The sequence below is a fragment of the Protopterus annectens genome, chromosome 2.part1 (genome assembly GCF_019279795.1).
Source record: "Protopterus annectens isolate FY-2018-M chromosome 2.part1, PAN1.0, whole genome shotgun sequence".
Lineage (NCBI taxonomy): Eukaryota > Metazoa > Chordata > Ceratodontiformes > Protopteridae > Protopterus > Protopterus annectens.
In genome coordinates, this window is record NC_056729.1 from 1,796,568,978 (window position 1) to 1,796,593,884 (window position 24,907).

At 38.5% G+C, this 24,907-nt stretch overlaps 1 protein-coding gene across 11 annotated transcripts in view; it reads left to right on the plus strand.

Annotated features, from left to right (window-relative positions):
• The window catches only part of HSPG2 (heparan sulfate proteoglycan 2), a 2,126,006-nt gene that overhangs the window by 1,152,777 nt on the left and 948,322 nt on the right, over positions 1–24,907 (plus strand). For all 11 annotated transcript variants that reach the window (XM_044063227.1, XM_044063230.1, XM_044063231.1 and 8 more), the window contains 3 exons: positions 14,614–14,727; positions 17,309–17,436; positions 23,577–23,663. In XM_044063227.1, the coding sequence (XP_043919162.1) occupies positions 14,614–14,727; positions 17,309–17,436; positions 23,577–23,663 (329 nt within the window). The remainder of the gene's footprint in view (positions 1–14,613; positions 14,728–17,308; positions 17,437–23,576; positions 23,664–24,907) is intronic.

A 24,907-nucleotide genomic window follows, 5' to 3' on the forward strand; every position in this document is an offset into this window, starting at 1 on the left:
TACTTGTTCTGAAGGGAAACCAGTTTAAAAGCAAACCATCTCTAAGTGGATCTCTCACTGTATCTCCTTTTGTTACAGCCATCATGGTAAGAAGTTACCTGATGATGTCAGGACACACTCAACTAGGACACCTGCTGCCTCTACTGCCTTCCTAAAATGGGTACCCATCAAATACATCCTGGAAGCTGCTACCTGGTCTTCAGTGCATACCTTTACCAAACATTACCATCTATCATCCTTCTCCAAGCCCAGAGAAGGATTTGCCACTGCCATCCTGCAAGGCATCCTCACCTCTCCTCAATCTGCCATCCGCCTTTTTTCTCAGCTTTGGGAGTCATCCTACAAGTCAGGACTGCAACAGTGAAACACAAAGAACATAGTACAGTTTTGTATACTTACCATAAATATAGTTTGAGTGTATTCACTGTTGCAATATTTTTTCCCAACCCCCCAGCCTACAGGATAGGCTTGAACAAGCTTCTTCTCAAGTCAGGGGAGCCTTCCTCTTGCCCTTTTCTTTTCTTAGTGTCAGCGTCAAAGGCCGTTGACATTAGGGTCCATCTAGGAGGGCTCCTACCTTCAGGGGGAAAGAAAAGCTAAGATCATGAGGCCGGCTGACTCTGAGCGTACTGATGTCAATCAGTGCATCTGACAGCTGTTGGAGGAGGGAGATTTTCCTCTGGTAGTCAGGCCAGCCAAGGGCTTCCATGGCAGGAAATCCCACAAGTCAGGAGTGCAACAGTGAATACACTCGAACATCTACATTTATGGTAAGTGTACACAACTGTCCTTTACTGGATCAGTATTCAGTAGCCACAATCATTATAACACCTTCTCTTCCACCAGAAATGTCAAATTGTCTATTTCTACTTAAGTTTTCATGGCTTTTACCAAAAATGACATATTCCCTCTGAGTCAAGAATTGGTGTCCATCATCCCTAAATACTTAATCAGAAATGATGGCAAGATATCCCTGTTGCATGTATTATCACCTGATGTATAATCGTTTACACTAAAGGAGAGCATAAAGCCGAGCATCTCCCCGGGTTAGTACTGAGAAAGGGATTTAAGGAAACAGAGAAAGCCTGACTGCAACCAGCCTCTCTGAAATTTGGGCCATGTATTCAGAGAAAATGAAGTAATGTAAAATTTGGACAAAGTAGGTGCGACAATATGTATGCAAGGAAAAGAAAATAAACCTGTTCACGGGTCTGACATTTTTGGAGGCAAGCAAGCTGTCTTACTGGGAGAGAAAAGTCAGTTGGCTGTTCCCTATTACTCAATGGATGCCATATAAGGGACACAGAAGTGATTGTCCTTTTATTGACCAACTAATTTTCTCCTTAAACAGCAACAGTGTTCTTCCAGCAAGGCTCAGGATACAGATGTATGCTGACTTGGTTTGGTTTTGTACCCTCAGTGTCCTTCCGGCCCATCTCCCTTCAAGACATGAATGTGATACTAAACCCAATTACTACAAACCTGGTGCAGGTGAGCTTTACTCTTCCTTTTGCAGACATGCAGTAACTTCGTACTACTGCCTCATTAATTTAATCTGCACCCTAGAATAGAAAGCATTTCCTTTTTTATTATAGAAAGCTGCAAAAATAAATCCAAAAAGCCATCAGTGAAAACACCTTGGGGTACATAAGCTTGATCAGATATATATATTTCATTTACCCACTCTTGCAGAAACTTTTAGAAAGACTGTCTCTGCTCCAATAAAAAACGATCTAGGTACACACACTGCATTTTGTAACAAACAACATGCATTCAGGCTGAGACACAGCATCAGTGCTGCCTTTTTGTCAGTATCTAGGTACACTGCATTTTGTAACAAACAACATGCATTCAGGCTGAGACACAGCATCAGTGCTGCCTTTTTGTCAGTTGCAAACACCATCTAATGCACCAGAAGAGCGATACTTGAAGGGGTTGTTTTAGGCTTTGCAGAAGTGCTGCTTCTGTCTGTTTTACACTGCTACTCATACACAGGAGCGGCTTTAGGTCAACTGATGCCATAGGCAAAAGGGCTCCACAGTGCCCCCATCCTGGTCTACTTACACCAAATAAATACTGGAAAAGCACCCCTGCTAGAGCGGCGCCCTAGGCGGCCACCTAGTTGGCCTATGCCTAAGGCCAGCTATGCTCATACAGTTAAAAAAAGCTGTTTGGTTGTGTGGTTGCTACAAAACTGTTTTTTGTAACTTGCAAGTACTAGTTAAGAGGCTTTTTTTTGAGGTCTCACATGATTGTCATCAGTCAGCCATTTCCCATTTTCCCTCCCTTACCTTTCCCTCTAACTTCTGCCTGGCACCAGTCCAACTTGTCTGTTTGGACCTTAACCCACCCCCCCCCCTTCCCCAAGGAAAGAAGGAAAGGGAGATCTAAGTATAAGTATGGGGGAGAGAAGATCAGCATGTCCCTGTATGACACCATCCACACAGCCACACAGGGGGAGTTTTGCTAACTGAAACTGGGCAGAGTTACTCAGATCACGTGTCACCAGACACAGTATACATTAGCTCCAGGCTCTTTCTGTGCCAAGTTCTATGTCACACTGCTGTGCAGTCACAGCACAGCCCCGATCTCCAAGGGAGTGCCAGATCGTAGGTAGTAAGTCAGCACTCAGAAAAGCACAGTCTCCTCCTTTATGCACTAATACTCAAGTCACCAAATTTTCACCAGTAACTCATAATCTTACACACTTTATTAATCTCTAAGTTTTCATTTAAATACAAAGAACTAGTGCTTCGGCACACTGCCTTCCAAGGAACCTTAAGAAACATACAAGTGCACGCAACTGCTGTGGAACATATCCTTCATCAGATTGAAAAGAATTGAATGGGCATGGTACTTTCTGATCTTACACACTTCTTTCTGCAACATGAGAGAGAGAGAGTGAGAGAGGGAGGAATGAGAAGCTGAAGTAGGACCACAAAGGAAGCCACCAAGCATGTCCCTTTGTGATAGAAGTAGTATGGACATGTAAACTCTGCTGATTGGGGACATTGGTTATCTAGGTTTACATTGTTATTTAATTATAGGTTCATAGGAGGTGACTAAGACTAGAGCTTTTACAAGCCTAGCCATGTTAATCCCAAGTATCCCCATTTGTATTTTTTGGGTAGTTCTCAGAATGAATTTATGAACAGAGCGGGTCTGTTATCAACACCGGCTATACCTGTCCATGAGGGATATGGGTGCCACCTTAGGGGTGAATTTGCAGTCTCCCATCCAATTATCTAGGTTGGTTTTGAAAAGGGTCAGTGAGGAGCTCTGTTTTACTTGATTAGGAAGTCTATCAAGATAAGCAGCAGTCACAGGGAGACATGTCTGTCTTTCCAGCATGTTCTGTTAATGTCACAAGCTAGGGTGAGATCCCTAGAGTGAGTGACTCTTGTGCCATTTGACTTGCAGATGTGCAGCATTTACATTAGGGCAGGTTGGAGATTGCCCTTTAGGCCGGGCGCACATCACCTCTCAGCAGGCTGTAAGATATAGAGTAAAGTGACACAGTTTTCAGCCCGTCCACATAGATCATGGTTTGGAGTCCCTGTATTTTCTTAGTGAGAAATCTCTGAGGTCTCTCCAGCTGATGCAGGTGTCCGGTGAGTTACACGCAAAAGGGTGCATTATGCTCTATTAGTTGTCTGATGAGGGTCGAGTACAGTGGAGTTATAACATCCCTTGACCTGGATGCTATGTCCTTGCTTATGAGGTGCACTACATAGAAGACTTTCTTAACCACCGAGGAAACTTGGTGGTCAGAGCTCAGATTGCTATCAACCTGTGTTCCCAAGTTTCACGCCAATAGGTTGGAAGTCGGGGGGGGGGGGTGTGCTGTCAATATTGTAATTTGTAGGGAATTCCATTTTGCCAAAGGGAATAATAATGCATTTTTTTTGCAATTAGTTTTAGACCATTGGTTTGGCATCAGTCATTTGTTTGTGTTAGCCCTTCATATAATATGTTGATATTGTTGGGAAACTCAGTGATTGCTCCCAGTTTACAATCATCAGCGAACTTGGTGAGCCAACAGCCATCTACTTTAGCCTTTGGCCTGGACTTGGAGAAATAGATGCCAAACAGCAAGGGGCCCAGCACAGACCCCTGTGGTGCTCCACTGATGACGGGTCTACTTGTGGAGGTGGAGTCACCAATTCTGACAGAATGTGTTTTGTCTATGAGCCAGTTGGCTACCCATCTAGTAACATAAGGGTTAATCCCTATCTGGGAGAGATTCTGAATGATGCCAGAGTGGGGAATTGTGCTGAAAGCCTTGGCAAGGTCGAGATAGGCTGTGTGCAGCACTGTCTTACCTTCATACATGGCTTTGGTAATATTCTCAAAGAAGTCTAGCAGGTTTAATAATCATGATCTAACCTTAACGAAGCCAACCTGGATTGGGTCCAGCATTTGTAGGTCTCCTATGTGCTTGTTGATGAGGTCCATGATAATTCTTTCCATGGCCTTGCAAATGAGTCTGGTTAGACTTATGGGTCTGTAGTTCCCAAGGTCAGTTGATGGTCCCACTTTGTGCAGGGGATTACTGTTGAGGTTCTCCATTCTGCAGAAGCAAAGCCAGTTCTCAAGCTATGATTAAAGAGAACATGAAGTGGGTCCACTAGATCTTGTTTTAGATTGTTTAGTAAACAACCTGGGATATTATCTGGTACCACTGAGGCCATGTTTTTGGCCTTGTCGAATGTAGACATGACCTATTCTCTAGAGATACTAGGCAGAGGACTGGTGTCAGGTATGCTTTGGGATATGGTAGGTGAGGACAGAGGGGTGAAGTTTGCGCTGAATCTGTCATCTAGCAGGTTGGCAATGTCTTCCAGTGTAGTAATAACAATCCCATCTACAACCAGTTTGGCACATAGCTGGGCATTCCCTTTTAGACTTCAGACATAGTTGTAGAATGCCTTATGATTAGCTTTGGCTAGGGATGCAATTTTAGTTTCATAATTTGCTCTAGACGATTTTACAAGATTTATGATTTTCCTGTTGAGGCTTAACAAGGAACTCTTCCTCTGCAGAATGATATTCTTCTTGTTTTTGGACAACAGTTTCTTCCTCTTGTTTTATAAATTGTTTATACTTGAAGTCCACCACGGTGGCTTGTTTTTACTGGAAGATCTGGTCTTGATCTGGTCAGATACAGCAAAGTTTATGCAGTTTCTTAAGTGTTTGTACAGGGCATTTGCGTACACTTCTGCATAGTGATCATTGATGTCTGCAGTTATGGGTGGTATGAAGCTTTTTATACCATCGCTTAGTAGGCTTTAGTTGTCTTTGGTAAAGTTTTTTATAATTTTTGTTCCTGTGAGAGTGACAGTTCCAGAAGTTACTTCAAACAAGACTGATTTGTGGTCTGACCTAACCAGGGAGGGCATGATGCATGAGGAAGTACAGTGACCCTACATGTTGGTGAGTACTGTCTCCAGAACATTAGATCCCCTAGTGGGGGTGCAAACTATCTGTTCCAGAGCATTTGTGTTAATTAAACTTGCCTCACTGTATTTTCTCATTTAGGCATAAGATAAAAAGCATTCAAATCACTGTTTTATGTTTTTAGTACACTTAGAAAATTACAAAATGAGAGACTGACAAGTCACAGTCCTCGTATTTATTTATTTTTTAATTTCTGGTATTTTAAATCACATTCATTTTATTCCGATACAGTCCTTCCTATTGGCTTGTCCCCAGTAACATTGTCCACCTGCGGCATATTTCATTTCCATATTATTTTTATTGTACAGGCAGCCATGGTGGTGCAGCGGTTAGTGTTGCTGCCTCACAGCAAGAGGTTCTCCGGTTCAATCCTTGGCTGGGGTGCCTTCTGTGCGGAGTCTGCATGTCCTCCCTGTGGTTGCATGGGTTTCCTCCAGGTGCTCTGGTTTCCTCCCACATCCCAAAGACATGCTGTAGGTGGATTGGACACTCTAAATTGGCCCTAGGCGTGTGTGCATGTGTGTACCTTCTGTGGAAGTTTGGGCGCCAGGCTGGCAACTTGACACCGTAAAAACTCCACTGCCAGTCATGAGCGGACAGGTGATCCGCTGCGGCGACCACTAACCGGGAAAAGCCGAAAGAAGAAGAAGATTATTTTTATTGTACACATATTTCCACTAAATCGGTATTCAGTTCAGCATGCCTTGAGTGGTCTTTCTTTGTTCCTTGAATATTTCTCATGACTTTGGGGACTTCATCTGTGTAAGTAATTGTTGGACTTTAAATTTTACTTGGCTTCTCTTTACTTCATTTAGGGGTTTGCAGTACCCTATTTCATAAGTGTTACCCTTGCTTTGGTTGCCATGCAATTTCACTACCATTGTGGCTTCTGTAGGCTCTTTTAGCAGATAAAATTTCCATCTGCTGAGGCTTCAGTTTTTCTGTTTGTCTGAAGAAAAGTAAAGAAGCATGTCACATGATACTACATACTGCCAAACTACAGTGGCAGAAGATAAGTACTTTCTCCTTGTGTATTTATAGTCACTGGCAATATTCTACTCTACTGCCTTTGTTGTCTGAACTCTTCATTGACTGTGTTTGATATGTTTTTACTCTATTAGGCTACAGTATTTTTTAAACTCACATTATATTTTGTACAGAAAATGCTCCCATTTCTTTTACCCCAGAAACTTCCTACTGAATTTTTTTCATTCTTATACAAGGTATCAAATTTTGAGGCAGCATATGGTGGGGTGCTGAAGAGAGTTCAACACAGGAGGCCCAGAACATTTGGGTCTGTCAGCTGTTTGGTAACTTGGAGTCACCTTAGGGTCACCTTAGGGATCACAAGTTCATGTTTCATCTTGTGTGATGTACCCAGAGTTGTGTTTAGTTATCTTGGACAGGCTTCATAAATTTGAAAACTACTGACTCCTCTGAATGTACTGTATTCTAGAATCTGGCTCAGAGGTCACTGGATGAATTATTGTAAAGCAAGGCAGTCACATGACTGTTCCTTGACTTGAAATGGTGTTGAAGGTATTGTCATATGTGACAAAGGCTTGCAAGGTGTGCTAAAGTGTTAACTGTGAGCAGTTTTCTACTAGCTTTCATTCCAATCAAGCAAACTAATCATACTATACTATTTGTAGACATCAGTAAAAAGAACAAATTACATGCATCTTTCATGCAGCAGTCTTATGTAAGCAGGTTAAATATGCCACATCTGTTATTCAGCATCGTGCCCCTGTAGCACTACTTCGAGAGTCATAAAGTGGCATCCATAAAGTCGACATTGTTAAACAGTTGGGAACGTTAAAGTAATGCCATTCTGATTAGTTTTAACTGCAGCAGACTGTACCTGCTTCTGTGTAAGGATGCCAGTACCACCAGTGACACCCCATGAGTACCTATGGCATTATTTCACACTGTGGAACAGTCATATTATTATACCACTTTGTATCAATCCATCCAGCAACCTATCAACATGGTTACCTGTATTCCAGTATCAGGTTTACTCACAACAGGACTGTAATTGTTCTGGACTTGCTTAATGATATTGAGCTAGCATTTATTATGGATACCTGGTCATTTCTTCCTCAATGGCTGTCAGTGTTCTCCTTCTTGGTTCAGCACACTGGGATGGAGAAGATCACTAGTCTGTTTTCACTAACTGCCGTGTGTAACTAAAAGTTCAAAGTCTTAACATTAACTTTTCAGAATATCCTGGGAATAACAGCGAGTTGTACATTCGTCCTAATCCATCATCTACTAAGGAGTGAGAAGACACTCCTTAAAGGGTTTGTAGACTTCCTGAGTCTGTCTCAGGTTCCTGGACTGGATACTCTTAGCTGACTTCAGCCTCTGGATCATTAAGGAGTTTGTGGCTCTGATCTAGGAATTAGTATGAGCGGTTTTGCCTTCATTCAGGCTGTCACCTGTGTAACCCATCATTCTGGATATACCTTAGACATAATGTTACAGTTTTGTGTATCTACCTCTGACTTGGTGTTGGAATTATTCCGTCAGTTAGGTCATCACTTGGTTTAGTTTGCAGTAAATTTATCCCAGTTTTTGCCTGCCTCCATGGCTTACAGAGATAAAGCTCTGATTGTGACCCATAGGACTGTGGTTCAGTAAGCAACCCTCAGCACTGAAAGAGCCAGGCCAAAAGGAAGATGTCTGAAGGAGAGTGACCTGCAACCTTGTCTTGGTGGGGATGGGCAACCATGACACACCCATGACACACCAGGTAGGTGCAATTTTCCTTAATGGAAGCCAAGAAAACCTCCTGTGCTTGGGTATTGGTGCGTGAGTGCAAAAGGGAAATGTCCCTTGTGGAAGTGAGTATGTGCATGCTTACTGGTCATCCCACTCGACACTCCTCTCCACAGGTATTGAGAAGACTGGGAGAGAGGCTTGAATGCAAATGGAATCATACTGGGCTTTGCAGTGCCAAGCTCCTTTGCTGTGTATCTTACTGTGATCTCTAGTAAAAATATAGCATTCCTGTCTAGAGATATCTTTGCTACATTGAGTTGAGTAGCCATGTTCTTTCACATGGTCAGTAGGCTACATAGTCTAGTGTGTAAGTCCACTTGTAGAGCACTTCAGATGAATACAAGTTGGCCTCTCTGTTCTTTAAATCTAAGTTTATTTATTTATTTATTTACATTTGTTTACCTGGTAATGTCTAACTGGGCAATTAGCCTGTTTTCAGCGGAGACCCGGAGAGAAAAGCTCCACAGAAGTAACATAGTTATAGAAAGCTATAAAAATACAACCTTATGGTTACATATAGGTACATTATTAACAATTAGGATTAATAAACAAAAACAGTACAGTGTCATTGAGGAGATCTTCTGTTGTTTTTGCAGGGAATCCTTCTTGTTGTCTTGGCATAAGTTTAAGTTAATAGATTTCAGCAAATTTGTGTTCTTGGTTTCAAATATGCTGTCATGGTTTGGATCTTGCACAGCAAGATTTGTTGTTACACGTCTTGATGGCGCACAGCCCAGTTATGTTAGATTTACTAGAAAATAGAAATCAAAGTCTAAACCAGCTGTTTCTGAAGTATTGAATATTGTGAAAGAGATAAAAGAACTGAAAGAAGCATATTTAGAAAAAGGAAGGAGCAAATTACATAGAAATAAATGGAATTTGTAGGAACAGTACATGCAGAATAATGTTCAGGAAGAGAAGTCAGGTTTAATGGAAGGCAAGAATTCAGTAATTTATGTAATACTCTACTTATGACAATTATAAAGAAAGAAAGCATGTATGATTCTTAATGTATAGAAATGGAAAAATATTAACGTGTTTCTTTACTTTTCTATTACAGTATTTGTGTCTGAGTCTTTTGTGATAATTTAATAAAGGTATTTAAAAAAGAGTAGATAAATACAGTGGATATTTATTCTTTTTCATTTAGCATCATAAGTTCCAGTGTTTTATATCCTTTAGGTCAGAACACTGTACTGATTCTCACCACTGAGAAAATTGGCTTAACAATCAGTTTCTCAGATCATGCAAGTTCATATCGCACTTGGTTTAACTTAACAAGTGGTTAATTGCTTGGGTCACTTTTTCTTGAGACACATACAAGCAAGATGTTATTTCTCGTAACGTGCCTACTTCATAGGTTGGCCGGTTCTGCGTTTGCCTGATCTCAGAGTGAGGGAGGTTTTACCTTGCCTGTCAGTGACTGCTCTTTCATCGAGGTGCAGCAACCTCAGACTGAAAATAATAGTAGATTTGTGGGGCGGATGTGTACGAGATCCTGGTCTCCCTGCAGAAAATGATTTTTTGTAAAATGTTCCATTTTTGTGTTATTCGTGAGCTTGAGTACATGATATGTTCTGAGCTTGCATGTTATGGTTTGCTGTGTGATCTTAGATATATTAATTTGAGGAGATGTAGTGAAACCAATAACGTCATCTATGAGATGATTTTGTCATGTGATGCAATGATGGTCTTACCATATTAGGAAACATGGAATCATCTTTACCCATCATGCTCATTTTTTTCTCTGACATATTTGAAAGGAATGTGTAACAGGTAGTGTTCTATCTAGCCTCCTTAAATAACTGTATTCAATTCTCAAAGCTACCCTCCATTATTGTAGCATGAAAGTCCTTAAATATATGTTACTCATTCTAACTGATTACTTTGATAAAGTCACAGAAGCCATGAGCATGGGACACTCTGTCCACACTGCCTTTCTGGACTAGCTAAAGCCTTTGATACCATCCTCTGTGCAGGTATTATCAACAAGATCATGTAACTGACCATTAAGTCCTATGCCATCTGCTGGATAGCCAGCTGGCTCTGACAGGAGGCATGCAGTAGGATTCAGAAGTACCTCTTCAGCACAAAGGAATTTTACTAGCAGTGTCCCTCAAGGCCCTGTCCTGGGCACCTCTTAGCTAGTGTCTGTTTTTCTGACATCAGTGTAAAACTCAAAAGGGCTTTGGCTAACTACATTTGCTGGGTGCTATTGTACACTCCCCTTGGACATCTCGTACTTCAACAAGGGCATCATCACACTAATGTCCAGTGTATTGACAACGAGCTTAAGCTTAATACGAAAATATGTTGTCTGATTTCATTTGGGAAGCAAACATTCCTTAGTTTATTCGATATTAAGGCAGCTCCCCCTTAAAACTGACACTGCCATCAGAGATCTGAATACCCTCATCAACAACAAACTGCCCTTTACCATGTTTCAACCATAGTCAAAAAAATTACTCAAACTGAAACACTTATTGTATAATGGAATTTCTTTGAGAAATAAAGAGGTCAAATTATTCTGTATATAGCCCTTATCAGACCTGTCAGTGAGTGCATTGTCCTCTTTGACATGTATGTCTCCAAACATCTTGCCCATCTAAAATAGCTCCAAAATTTCATAAGCAAGAAAATTATTTGACTAAACTCCATAAGCTACGCTAGTAGCTTAAAAGCCCTGTCACTATATTCTGTCTTATATGGGCTGTTTTCCAGAGGTCTGTGCCTAGCCTTCCATACTGTAAAGGACCCTGCCCTGCTTAATCTCCTTCACATACTGAAGACCCACAGCATCACAAATACAGCAAAGATCTTAACTGTGTCCAGCACATAAGTAAAACCTGCTGGCATGAAACAGCCCAAATTAACATGAATAGACTCACGTGCGCATCAAGCAAACCAACACTAACAATTTAGGATTAAACTCAGTGAGTGGATAGGTATTCACAATTCATCACTAGGATATGTATTATGGTATTCCTTCATGGGAACAGCTAATAATTCTTATATGTTTTGGGCTTATACTGGTTAGACGTGTCAGTGGTCATCTAGACCACATGCCTGGAATATATCTAAGAAAAGACTGGTTCTTGTTGTCCTTTCACTGAACTAGTTAGAGCTGTTGCCTCATAGACAAGAGTACTGACCTACCATGTTTTTCCTGGAGAGACAAATTTGTATTTTTCATACATCATATCTCTAAATACTTTATACCTGGGGCTTAGTCAGTTATTTGAGTGTGTGACAGCCGCCACTGTGCACAGCATGCCATGTGGCCATACAGCCTGGAAACTACATGTGCAGTCATTATAGGAAGGGGTTGTTGGCCAAGGATAGAGACAGATCCCAGCTCTCTTCATTTGGTTTCTTTGACTTTTTTTTTACGATACCAGGCAAAAGAGCACTGGAATGAGACATGATTTCAGTTAAGGTATGGCATATCTTATTAGTACAGTAGTTATCGTTTACTGCAGTCAGATTGCAATGCATTAGTTATGACCTCAATGTCAAATGAGGACTAGAACCCACGGTTTTCTGATCTTAAGGAGGAGGAGGTACTACCAGCTGTGGTGATAGTGGCATCCTGTATAGACTAATCATGCAAAAAAGGCAACCTGTAATCTTTTTTGATGTACAAGGTCTGGGTTGTGGATGCAAACCAAGGTGGGTCCTGAATATGCTGAAGTGTCTAACTATAGTTCACAAAAATGTTATTAATTTAATTTATTCCTTTTTTAAAACTAGGTAAATGAACTGTTTTTTCAGTATAGCGAGGTTTTGGCATAATGGTTAAGATCTTTAACTCACAGATACAAGGTATTGTGTTTGATTCTGACCTCTGCTTGTTGACTAGGCTTGTAACAGTCTGCAGACTAAACTGAACAAACAAACCAACGAAAAACTGTTGAAAACAAAAAACAATGCAAAGTGTTAATAATAAAATTGGGGTCTGTATACACCGAATTTTCTGCTTTGCTTTGTTTTTTGTTTTCAACAATCTGCAGACTGATAGCCTAATATTTACTAGCCTAGTATATACCTATGAACCTATATCTCCTAACTAACATACCTGCCCACATAACCTCTAGAAACTTCTTAATTAACATACCCACTCCTAGGCCATGGTGGTCACTATGCTAGTATATACCTGTGACCCCTTTTTAGACATGGCCTGGGTCATGAAGGTAAGGGAAAAGCCAGTACATATGGACACTTTAGAGTATCCAGTCTTTTTGGAAGGAAACTGGGATGCCTAGAGAGAACCCACATAGTTATGTGAAGGAAATGCAAACTTCATACAGACAGTGAACAGAGGTCAGGATTGAATTCCGTACACTGGTGCTGTGAAGCAGACATCTTAACCAGCAAGCCGTCACACTGCTACTAATCACTTAAAATATTTTTTTCTTTAATATGTTAAAGTATGTTTATTTTTTTCTTTTGAATATATAGAAGTTTAGCAATATGTCAATATGTGACAGAGTTACATGTCAGGCATATTTTGTCAACTAGAGGAGAAGTTGTGAATAACAATTAATAAAGAGCTGAAGGACGTTATCTGGGAGGGGAAGATGGCAAGACTCAAGTGGGATAAACTTGTACTTCGAATAGAAAAGGGCAGATTGGGATTTCTCAATTTGAAGGGGTATTTCCGAGCTACACAGTTAAGGCTCCTACATATAGCACAAGCAGAAACCTATAATTCAAAGTGGAAAGGGATGATGTTGAAGAAACAAGGAGAGACTGAGATTTTGGATGCAGGCTTTTAAGGAGAATAACAATAGTCATACAGAATATTATATGTATAAAGCAGCAGAAAGAATTCTAAATATTAAGTGAACATGGGCATGAAGAAAGGAGATCCTGACAATAGGGATGACTGCAATTAGGGATATAGACAGTAGGAATTTATTGGGAAAAGAAACCAAGATATTTAGGAGCAAATAACTAGAGAAGGAAAGGTAATAGAATGAGAAGACAATCATTTATTTGGACTGCAGGTTAGAGATTGCCTTTCCTGTCAGGGATTGATATCAGAGTATAGGCAAAGAGAAAGAAGTAAGGGGGCCCTAAATGAAAGACCAGCACTGGTAGAATTTCTAGTAGAATCTAGAAGAGAAGCTGCTGTTAAAAAAGGAGTAATTAGTAGAGCATACAAAATATTGCATAACTATAAGAATCAGTCAGAGGGGGTTAGAAAGGATTGGGAAGAGAGATTGGATAAGCAGTTCACAAAGAAACAATGGGAGAGAATACTTTGTCTCCCAAATATGCAACAAAGTCTAGAAGATTTAGGAATTTTTTGCTTAGAAATGGTTACATAGATATTTTTATACCGAAGTAGACTCCTGAGAATCCAGGTAGAAAGCAAATGTTGGAAGTCTGATGGTGAAGAAAGAGGTACTTGAGAACATATTTTCTGGGAGTGTAATGAGTTGGCAGACTTTACAGATTCCCTGCAGACTACTCTATCAGAGATACTGGGTGAGAAAATTGGTGTGACTAGGGAAATTATTTTTTGGAGCTATGATACAGAATTGGAATTGTCTACACATAGTAAGGCCTTGCTGAGTCTAATTATGGTGGCTGACAAAAAGGCAGTTACTAGAAAATGGAAATCAAAGTCTAAACCAACTTTACTAGAAGTACTGAATATAGTAAAAGAGGTAAACAACTGAAATTGGGATGTATAATATTTACAACTAAAATTATGTCAAAACGGTCTGTGATGTAAAATGTTTGCAACTAAGACTATGTCAGTCTGGTTTGTTTTCATTTATATAAATATATGATTGCCTATGTTATAAGTGATAATTTAATAAAGATGCTTCTTGTTAAAAATGTGAGATAATAAATTCTGTCTTGCAGACCTTGTTGTTTTACTGTGTGACTAAACAGGTCACTTCACCAACCTTTTCTTCCATGTTACACCGAAAAGGAGAGATTTGCCCTTAATGGATTTGCCCAGTTAATAAATGAATAAATGTTAAACAGTATCTCTACCCTACAGAAGACATAAGCTGTGTAGTGCATTGTATAACAGTAGCTCAGAGGCTTCAGCCCAGTATTGATATTTAGATAAACAAATCCAGATGTTGCACAGATATATTTGACTTCAATGTAAATGTATGGAGTCTGCAGTTTGAATACCGAGGCATTCATCTGTGGGGAGTTTACTCAATTTAATATAATATCATTTCTAAATATTGTATGGTACACTAGGGAAGGTCGGAACAAATATGAACAACTGTTAATATGGCTTGTTGTTGTACTTTCAATATTTTTCTGAATCTTTCTGACTGTGGGCTGTAGATTTTTTTTTTATCAGTGAAATATTTTTATTAAGAATGTTTTGTCTCTGTGTTCTAGGATTGTGCCCCAGGCTATACTCGAACTGGTGGTGGTCTCTACCTTGGAAACTGTGAACTCTGTGAATGTAATGGTCACTCAGAATCTTGCCACCCTGAGTCTGGAATTTGTCTGGTATGAATCATGCTTTTGGGTTTCATAAAAAATTGTGTAGAATGGGGTCACCCTTTTTAACCATTTTCAGAACAGTTAAAGAGTGGTGCTGTGTGTTAGTTGTGCAAAAATTGTTAAAATGCCTGAACTGTAGTATATGTTCAACTTTCAAGAGTCAGGGGTAACCAGCACAGTGGCACAGTAGCTGTATTCCCAATTATAACACTAGTGACATCTGTTCAGGAACAGAATCAGGCCATTGGAAAAGCATTCCTTTTTTTTTTTTCAATAATAAATCTTTATTATTTTCAGTTGTTGATACAATAATACACTACACAAAATAACATACAGCAATATCAAAAGTAAACCTATAATCACACTACTACACTATATATACATTATCTACATGAATGCTTCCAACAGATAACTAAAATCTTTATACATTAAGATAAAATTCTTGACAAGGTATTAAAAGATCTAGTATCAGTATACAGGTTATTGATAACGTTTCCAACTTTAATATGTACACCCCGAGGAACAATATAATTTAATCATTATGCCAATACAATAGTAAAGATTTTCTCCCAAATTTTTGGATTATTTATGTTTTTCTTGTGATCCTTAATTAATAATTTATGTGCTAAAATATGTTTTATTGCTACACTTTTAAAATTTTCCCATGAAGTCTGCACTGGATTCAACCAGTTTGTAGCTATGTATAACTTCATTAATAAAAAAATATTTGTAAGTATTATCAATTGGGATTTATCCAAGTAATTCAAGGGATATGTAGAATCATAAATTCCCAGCAAAGTGTAGATTGTTGATAACCCATTTTTTGTAATTGAATTTTTAAAGAATTCCAAAGTTTAAATATACATTTACAGCTCCAGAACATGTGTAAAAGATCTGCCGTTTGATCAGTGCAATATGGACATTTAGGTGAATTTTTAGAGTCAAATTTATGTATTCTAAGACGAGTATAATAGGCATTATTAAAAATCATCAGTTGCGTAAATAACAATTTTTGGAGAGATACTGCTTTTAAGGTTAGGTTAATAGCTTTTAATATTTTATTGTCCTCAATCAATGGTATTTTCTCCTTCCAGTAATTTGCGAAGAGTATTTGATTCTTGTATTTCAGTTCTTTTATTAAGTTGTATGTAGATGTTATATATTTAAAATCTTGCATCAGAGTTTGCCATAAACTTAAACATTTGGTCAAATCTTCTTCTTTAATTCCAAAGTCATTAAAATAATTTATGGAAAGATCCTTTAATTGTCGAATTATAATTAAATAAGATTTAGGGAGGTTCATCTCTTTTAATATATCCTGTACTGATATACCAATATAAGGGTATAGATCCAGTAAAGTTACATTAATTATTTGTGGAAATCTTTTAAGGTCTATCAATTGATTATTGATTTTCAGGTTCGGATTCTTATGAAAAGGTTGAAGAGTCATCATATATTGTAAAAGATCCAAAGATTGAAACAGATTTTGTACCGATATTATATATGTTCTAATGTGTTCCATCAAGGCATATAATTTAAAATTCTCTTTCTTTAAAAAGGGTAATGCCTTAGAATTCATTCCCAACTTAACAACATGTTTATAGTTCAGAATTAACCAATTAGGTGACCATTTATAATTAGATATGTCATAATTAGCCACTCTTAGAATTCTATTAGAGTTTATTATTAAATAATATAACTCAAAGTTAGGTAAATCTAAACCTCCCTTAACCTTCGGAATCATCAATTTCTCATAAGCTATTCTGGTTTTCTTAGGCTCCCATACAAATTTAGCTAATTCTGTGTGAATTTGTTGAAAGAATTTCTTGGAAATTGAGACTTGAGACGCTCGAAAGATATATAACATTTTAGGGAGTACGTTCATTTTAATGATTGAGACTTTGGCCATTGTTGGTAATTTCAAATTATTCCATCTTTTTAGAGGAAAAGCATTCCTGATGAGAATGGATCAAACATTCATGGATAGCTATGAAAAGTTGGGATAAACTTTACTGTAGATAGATCTCTGCTCCCTCACAGAGATGGTGCTGTTAATGTTTAGGCGCACAGCCTAGATCCTGGCCTGAGATTTGCTGCCAGAACATATATCCCATATGCACATATGCCACTAGACAGGCACACTGGGCAGCTACCTTCTAGTAATTCTGCTGCTGTAGCTAGCTGTGGAGGTGTGCCACTTGTCTTAGTGAGGTGCAGTAATACAAGCTCCTCTGTTGTATGTCTGAACTGAGGCAAGAAGAAACATGTGGTGTAGCATTGTCAAAAGGTGACTGTGTTTGAAGTTTCATGTTTGCATTTATAAAGTTGAAATTACTGGCAAATGTTCTTCCTTCAGCAGTAAACATAACCCTTAGAATATAACTTTGAAGCTTAGTGACAGTTCAGTGATGTGAAGAGAAAAGTAGGTAAAACTACTAATATGTCTCAGCTGAGCTGCTGCTGGTCCAGAAAACATTACTGTAATGTTGTGATTTTTTTTTTTTCAAAAGTTTCATTTTTATCCATTTAGAATTTGAAGTGTCTTTCTTGCAGATAAAATGAGCATTATCTTGTCTTTTACTTGCAGAATTGTTTGTACCACACAGTAGGGGATTTCTGCGACCGGTGTGCTCCGGGCTACTTTGGAGATGCCACTGCTGGTACCCCAGAGGACTGTCAGCCTTGTGGCTGCCCACTGACTAATCCAGAAAATATGTAAGTATCTCTGGAGATCTGACAAACCTTTCCCTACTGGTTTTCCTATAAAACCTGAAGTCAGATTTTGATTAGAAAGTTGATAGCTTAGAGTACTTACAGACAATAAGTAGTGTAGTCTTTTTACTTTGCTGCTGTTTGTTTTTCCCACATTTTGGTTTTGAAGACTAATGAGTGCTGGACTCCAAATGTTAACTCAATGCAGCCTAGTGATGACAGAAGGCATCTTAATATATACTGTTAATATCTGCATTAATAATGTTGTTGTTGTTGTCTTTCGGCTTTTCCCGGTTAGGGGTCGCCACAGTGGAACTCCGGTCCGCTAATGATTGGCAGTAGATTTTTTACGTGCCGAGTTGCCAGCCCTGAAAACATTAATAATAATCATGCTAAATACAAGCCACTGAAAGATTTCATCTTAAATCTTACATGATAAGCAACATAGCAGCACTGATATTTTACCTTTGAATAATGCTGCTAAACAGATAGTAATTGTTCGTGTAGTATTTATTTGTATTCTCATACTTTTTGTATTTTTCTAAGTATCTTAACAACAAAGTAGCACAGACAGATCTGTGTAGTCTCATGTGAAAGTTGACAGATGGATAAACAAAATGCTGCAGACAGAATGTGCGTTGTTTGAGATGTTACTGAGATTGTGTGCAATTTTTATCAGTATGTTACTGAGATATTGTAAAATCATTACAAAATATTGCAAAGTCAATATTTACTGTGTTTATTATGACTTATAAAATCCATTTTAGGACCTAGAATCTAATGGACACTACCAGTGTAAAGATTTGTTTGTGCTGAACAATTTGTCTTTTACATTTCTTTAGTAACCCTTATTGCTCTAGAGATATGAACATTTGTTTGAAAAGTGAGGACATAATGTGATTTTGTGAAAAAGCTCACAATGCAATTATTGGATTACAAACTTGTAGAGCTCAGTTGGAGTGAATGAATAAAAGCAGCAAAGTGATGTTTGTGAAGATGTGAAATGAAAACCAGTGATTTATTTTATTTTTTGAGTTTGGGTTGATTCAGTGACTGCAAGTCCAGGACATTCCGAGTTTCATAGATGTGCAAGTAATGCTTCCTATGATACTTTGTCACATATTCTCTTACACAAGTTTTTGACTGTGCTATGATTATATCACGATAGCCCTGTAATGGATCACTGATTTGCTTATAACTTTGTTTTGGTAAATCCTAAGCCTCGGTACACTATTTTATGGTCACTACAAATTTTAAACCAATATTTACCACCTCTTATTTGTATAGTTATTCAGGTGGAATACCAAGTGGTGTACGAGATGAATATACAGCTGCAATGTGTAGCTGAGTAATACATGTACTTGAACTCAAAGTTTCATATCTTTATTGGAAATGTTGAAAGAAATCGATCATTGACCTAATTAACATGATCACATTTGTCTCCTTTGTATTATTAAAAATGGAACTTGAGCGTAGCACTTCTTCTTTGTAGAAGATAATGGAAAAGAAGTGTCTAGAAAGATTAACATTATATGTTGGAACCACTGTTCAGAAGTTTAAGTTATAAATTTGGAACCAAAAAAAAAGCAGCATGGAATATGAACCTTAAACCACTATAAAGGTAGCCAAGGAGTCTGAATGCAATGATTAAGCGCTTTTGTGCTATATTTATTTTCAGAACTTCATGAGAAATAAGGCAGAAACCACCACAGGCAAATTTAAAATACTACCGAGGATAGTCATATGACCTCTTAATCCAATCACAGTAAAAAACTGTTTATGAATGAAAGAGCAATTAAAGTCATATGAGCCTATATTCTAAATCAAGGCAGTCAATAAATATGAGTTTTAAATTACATACAGTTCAAATAGATTTTTTAAAAAATATGTATGTATGAATGGTAACATAGTAAGATAGGTTAAGAAAAATAAAAAATCAGTTTCTGTGCTAATAAGAAGTACCTAAGGTGTATATATGTAATCATTTAGTCCTGGTTTCTTGTCTGCTGCTAGCCGGATTTGCCATTCGGCTTCCCAGCACTGCAACAGCACATTGTTGTTCCCTGTAACGTCAACCAGGTGGACTCTGTCCAATACAAAAAAAAATGAAACTTCCTGAAATCAGTACAAGATAAAGAATGCCTTGATAAGGCATTGTTGATCTCTTTCTTCTGGATGGCCAAGCTGTTATCATATATCCATTTGGAATGCTTCCTAATGGTCTTTCCTATATAGAAGGCGGGGCATGTTTTACAGCTCACCAGGTGTACAACACCAGTTAAATCACAGCTGTATCTGTCCTGTGCAACAATAGTTCTGTTTATTGATTTCAGGTACACACTGCAGTAATTGTTAATATATCTACAGTGTTTACATTTGCCACATTTAAAAGTACCATAAGTGGAAATGGCACCAGGAGTGAATTGTTTAGCCTTTTCTACTGTATTTTTAATGTTAAATGATTTCTTGTAAGAGAAAAAAAGTTTCTTGCCTAATACTTAGGTTCATAGGTAGGTACTAGGCTATCGGCCCAAGGGCCTAAGTAAGCCTAGCCAACAAGGTTCCCTGGCTTACGCCACCCAAGAAATTAATTTCCTGTGCCCCTGTCGAGCAGAGCCACAGAAGTGATCCCCAGGGTGTATTTCCCTTCTGCAATTTCCTTATTATCCATGATGATTTTCCAGTTGTTTTTGATGGCATCTTTGATGACTGGCATATCTGTGGTAATTGGAAGTGGAAACACACCAATATATTGATCTTTTGGTGTTGTCTGAATCATCAGAGTGTCATGTAGATTGGTGTCGATGTCAGTGGAACCACATCTCAGGATAGGTTTAGCTGTGTCTCTCCTGAGTTCAACAACTTCTTGTGTTGTGGTTCCTATCAAACTGGTTTGATATCCTCTATTGTCAGTGGTTTAGGTAAAGAAATCAGCTACCTTGACATCACTTTAGATAGTGAAAAAGAGACTAATAGTGCTATAATTACACAAGAGAAAACTGATGAAGCTGGCATTCCAGGTAATATGGGAACTAATTGACATTACATGTGGTGATACATATGATATTAAGCAAAGATAAGGAGTTAGGGCATAAATAGTATTCCCCAGAATATGTAACCCTAACAGATTGCTCCATGTTTCCCCTTTCCTTTCCTAACCCACCACTGGCTTCCATAGTCCCAACTGCACATGAAAGTACTGGGGATACTTACTGTAGAAGCAGTTGGAACAACACCAAGCAGCAAATGGTTAGCTGGATCAGTATGTGAAGGTGGTGGGGGGCGAAACCCTGTATAACAGTCTTGTGTCACAAGCATTGCTTACACAATAACTATGACTGATTTTCATGATTACAAACTACATGTAAGGATGGGGAGATCTACAGTGAGAAGTATTACAATCTTGGCTAAATTACTGAAGTGTATAAGGATTATAACATACATGTGTTTCAGATAAATTAGATTATGTTTTCAAGATATATATCCTTTTTTGACATAAATAAACTATAGTGTGTCTGACATGCTTTCCCTTTGTTTGTGTACTAATTCCCCTTGTGTTTAGCTACTTTGAATTAGCTTTCAGCCTCAAGTGAGAGCTTTAACCAACCTGAAAAAATGCAGCCCCATCCCCCAAGAGAAGGACAGCTGGCTAAGAGCTTATACGGGTCTATATTAGATCAGCGAAAAATCTTTTTGGTGAATGGCTCTTTGCAGAATGCTCATTGTCGAAACCTTGCTCCATCAAATGGCTGTTTCAGCAATTTTTTCCTGGGTAAAAACGCTTGGCCAGCATAAACGTTCACAAAATTTAAAACCCTCTGAAGTGGAGGCTGTGCCCCTCTCACCCACCGTAACTAAATATACCAACTCCGAGATTACACTAGAGTGGGGAAATGGGCAAATTCCCGATGATGGCCAAGTGTTTTTTCCCCTGGGAAAAAAATTTGCTGAAACGGGCATTCGACGGAGCAAGGTTTGGAAAACTGAGTGTTCGGCAAAGAGCCGTTCTCTGAAAATGTTTTTCGCTGATTTAATATAGACCCGCTTATAACTCTTTGCCTCTCATTAGCCATCCTGCAGCTGTTTCATAGCAACATCACAAATAAGATTTCATCTGCACCAGCAGGCCTAACATCCCTCCTTAGAGTAAATGGGTTTTTAGTATGTGAATGATGTACATTTTATGGAAACAGTAGTAGTTATAAAATTATTAAAATATCGATGACAGCTGTTTAAAAAAAGTTTTATCAAAGCATTTTTAAGAGGGTGAGAAATGGGTTTAGTAATTTGTAGAGGGAATAGCAACACTTAAACGGCTGTGTGAAACCAAGTACAGCTGATAACGAATGTGCAAACAGTGGCAGAGATGGAATTGCAACTAAGATCTTTGCATTCTATTTACTTTTTCTGTTCAAATGACTTCAAGTTCTGCTTGTAAACTGCCTGTTTCTCTTAGTATCTTCCGAGTATCTGAAGTTATTTTATGCTTTACGTATAAAAGGTTATTCATATGAATGGAAAGTGTGCATGGAGAATTAAATTGACTCAAAATACAGTTATTTAATGAGAGTAAAATAAAACAGAAAGTCACCTGCATTTTAGCAAATATTGATTGGTTGGTAGTTATAGCCTTTGTTTATCAAGTAAGGTTGATTAGGCACTACTGTTTTTTTGTTAGAAGAGTCATAATACTTGAGTTGTTTAGTTCACTCATTCCAAGTTTACCTGTTTTATTTGGTCCAGACCAGGATCACTGGTGGGAAAGAGCTAGCATTCCATGGGCACAAGGCAGAGAAACTAATACTGAATATGATACCAGTCTATCACAGGGTATATATATATATATATATATATATATATATATATATATATACACACACACACACATATATACATACATGTATGTGTGTGTGTGTTGTGTGTGTGTGTGGGGGGCTGTATCACTTCGGTGAACCGTCACTTCAACAAACAGCATTTCATCGTAAATGTCATTCATCTAAGCCCCCACACCCCCACTAATTGTATATACCAACTTTGAGATCGCACTACAGTGGGGAAAGGGCAAATTTCCTGATCCTCAGTGTACCACAATCTCAGTATGTACAGTTTGATGAACGGTGTGTTCGATGTAATTGTACTAAAAATGTCATTCGATGAACTGATTTTTCACTGAACTGATAGAGACCCATACACACACACACACACACACACACACACACACACACACACACACACAAACGTGGTATGCCCACTTACTGGCAGTTTGGAGGATCGCCATTTCACCTGTGCCACTCAGTTGCTTAGCTGACCTTCTGGGGTAGACCAGAACACTTGATGAAAACCCACATGTCAGGGAGAGGACATACATGCTCAATAAAGAAGGCACCCCAGTCAAGAACCAAACTGGAAAATCAAGTGCTGTGCTGCAGTAATGCTAAGCCGTACATCTCTGTGCCACTCAGTTGCTTAGCTGACCTTCTCATACATAAATAGGATGCATGGAAGGCCTTTGAGTTGTTCAGCTGGCCTGTCCATATCTGAAATGTATACAGTGGAGTACTGTGAATTGCTTAGTGGACCTGCTGTTGTCTGAAAAGTATCCATTAAAGAAGACTGAGCTGAAAAATATGCAAGAAAGCACTGCCACTGTGAGAACTATTGAATCGAAGCTATATATGAGCAGCAGTTTAGCAGCTTCTTATGCACGCTGGTAATAGTTCATGTCAAAGGAGAACTGAAACATTCAAGACATGTTTGAGGAACACCTGCCTTTCCCTTAAGCATTATGAACATTGCTACATAGGTTTTCTTTGCACGTCTGTTTTTTTTTTGTACTGTATCCTACTTGTTTCGTGTTTGCTGTTAATTACACTGGTTTCCATATCACAATGGCATAAATTATGTGCATTTACTTGCTGAAGTATATAACATAATTAATCATAAACCCTTCTTCGGTAAACCCAGTACTTTTCTTCGGTAAACCCAGTACTTTTTATAAAATGCCAACATCAGACTTTACAGTCACCCAACCTGATTACATAAACCTTTCTTGCTTATCCCCACCTTCTTTTCATATCAGACGTTTGATGTTTGTGTGATAAGAATTACAGCTTTTAATGTCTTCTTTTCCATTCTTATTCCAGGTTTTCCCCCACTTGTGAGAGTCTGGGTGCAGAGGGATACAGGTGCACTGCCTGCCAGCCAGGATACACTGGCCAGCACTGCGAAAGGTAAGACACTTTTGTCAGTTTTATTGGTGATGACATATTTCATATTTTTAAAGAAACGGATGTTGGAATGAATGTAAGGTATAAATGATGCAAACTGCATGTGTTATTCATTTTTGTATATATTTATATTTGTGTAGTAAGTTAGTACACTGATTATGATGGGTCATTTCTCTGTACACCCTGGTCATGGTTGAAAAGGTTCAGCAGACTAGTCAACTTACTTTGTCAACAAATAGAAATAAATAAATGAACTGATGTCAGGTATAGCCTAGCTGAATAGCATTCCAGTAGAATAGATGGTTGAGAACAATAATACACAAGGAAAGGCAACAACAATACAACAGTTCAATACATTACTGAAAATATCAGTATGTATGCTATTTACGATTGTGGCCCGCCAGTATGTAAATATAATAAGAGACATGGGAGGAGAATGTGAAAGAGTAGGGGGAAGTAACGGTTAGGTGATGTGGCCCTTCTGAAAGCAGCTAAATTAGACTTAGTTGTGGAGTTGTCTTTTTGAGTTGAAGTTTAACTCTGGGATAGGAGAAGAGCTCTTTAAGGTAGATAGGAAGAGATTCTCAGAATTTTGATAATAAAGCAGAGAACACTTGATGAGTGCACTGTGTTTGTTGTAAGTAACGTGGAAGTAGTATGTGAGTGGCTTCTGACTTTGTAGGAGGATGTTCTCACAGTAAGTTTAGCTGAAAGAGGCAAGATTGTTTTGCACTGTAGCAGTCTGAAGGGCAGTGCTTCCAGTGAAAGGTCAGCTGTCTGTTTGAAACAATTCAGACAGTGGCATTTGTGTGTGCACATGCATGTGTGTGTGTGTGTGTGTGTGTGTGTGTGTGTGTGTGTGTGTGTGTGTGTGTGTGTGTGTGTGTGTGTGTCTTTCTGTGTGTCTGTGTGTTTGTAATGAAATAGCAAATTTTATTTGTGATGGTTTGTAGGGTGGAAGTGTTTTTCTTAGATGCTGCAACTATAGTAGGGAGGCCATATGTGAGTGGAGATAGAAGGATTCCCTTACTTGTGGGTAGTTTTTGCTGGAGCTTTTAGGTAAGGAGAGATATTTCCTGACCTAGAAGACAAAAAATGAATTAATTTTATTTTGTGTTTTTTCCTGTGTGGAAATGGAAGTGTACATTTAAAAATGCACTTACTGTTTAGAGTTCTGTGTAATAGTCATATTATGTGTATCTGTCCTACTACATAAAGACAGATTCCCCCAAAATATCCACTTACCT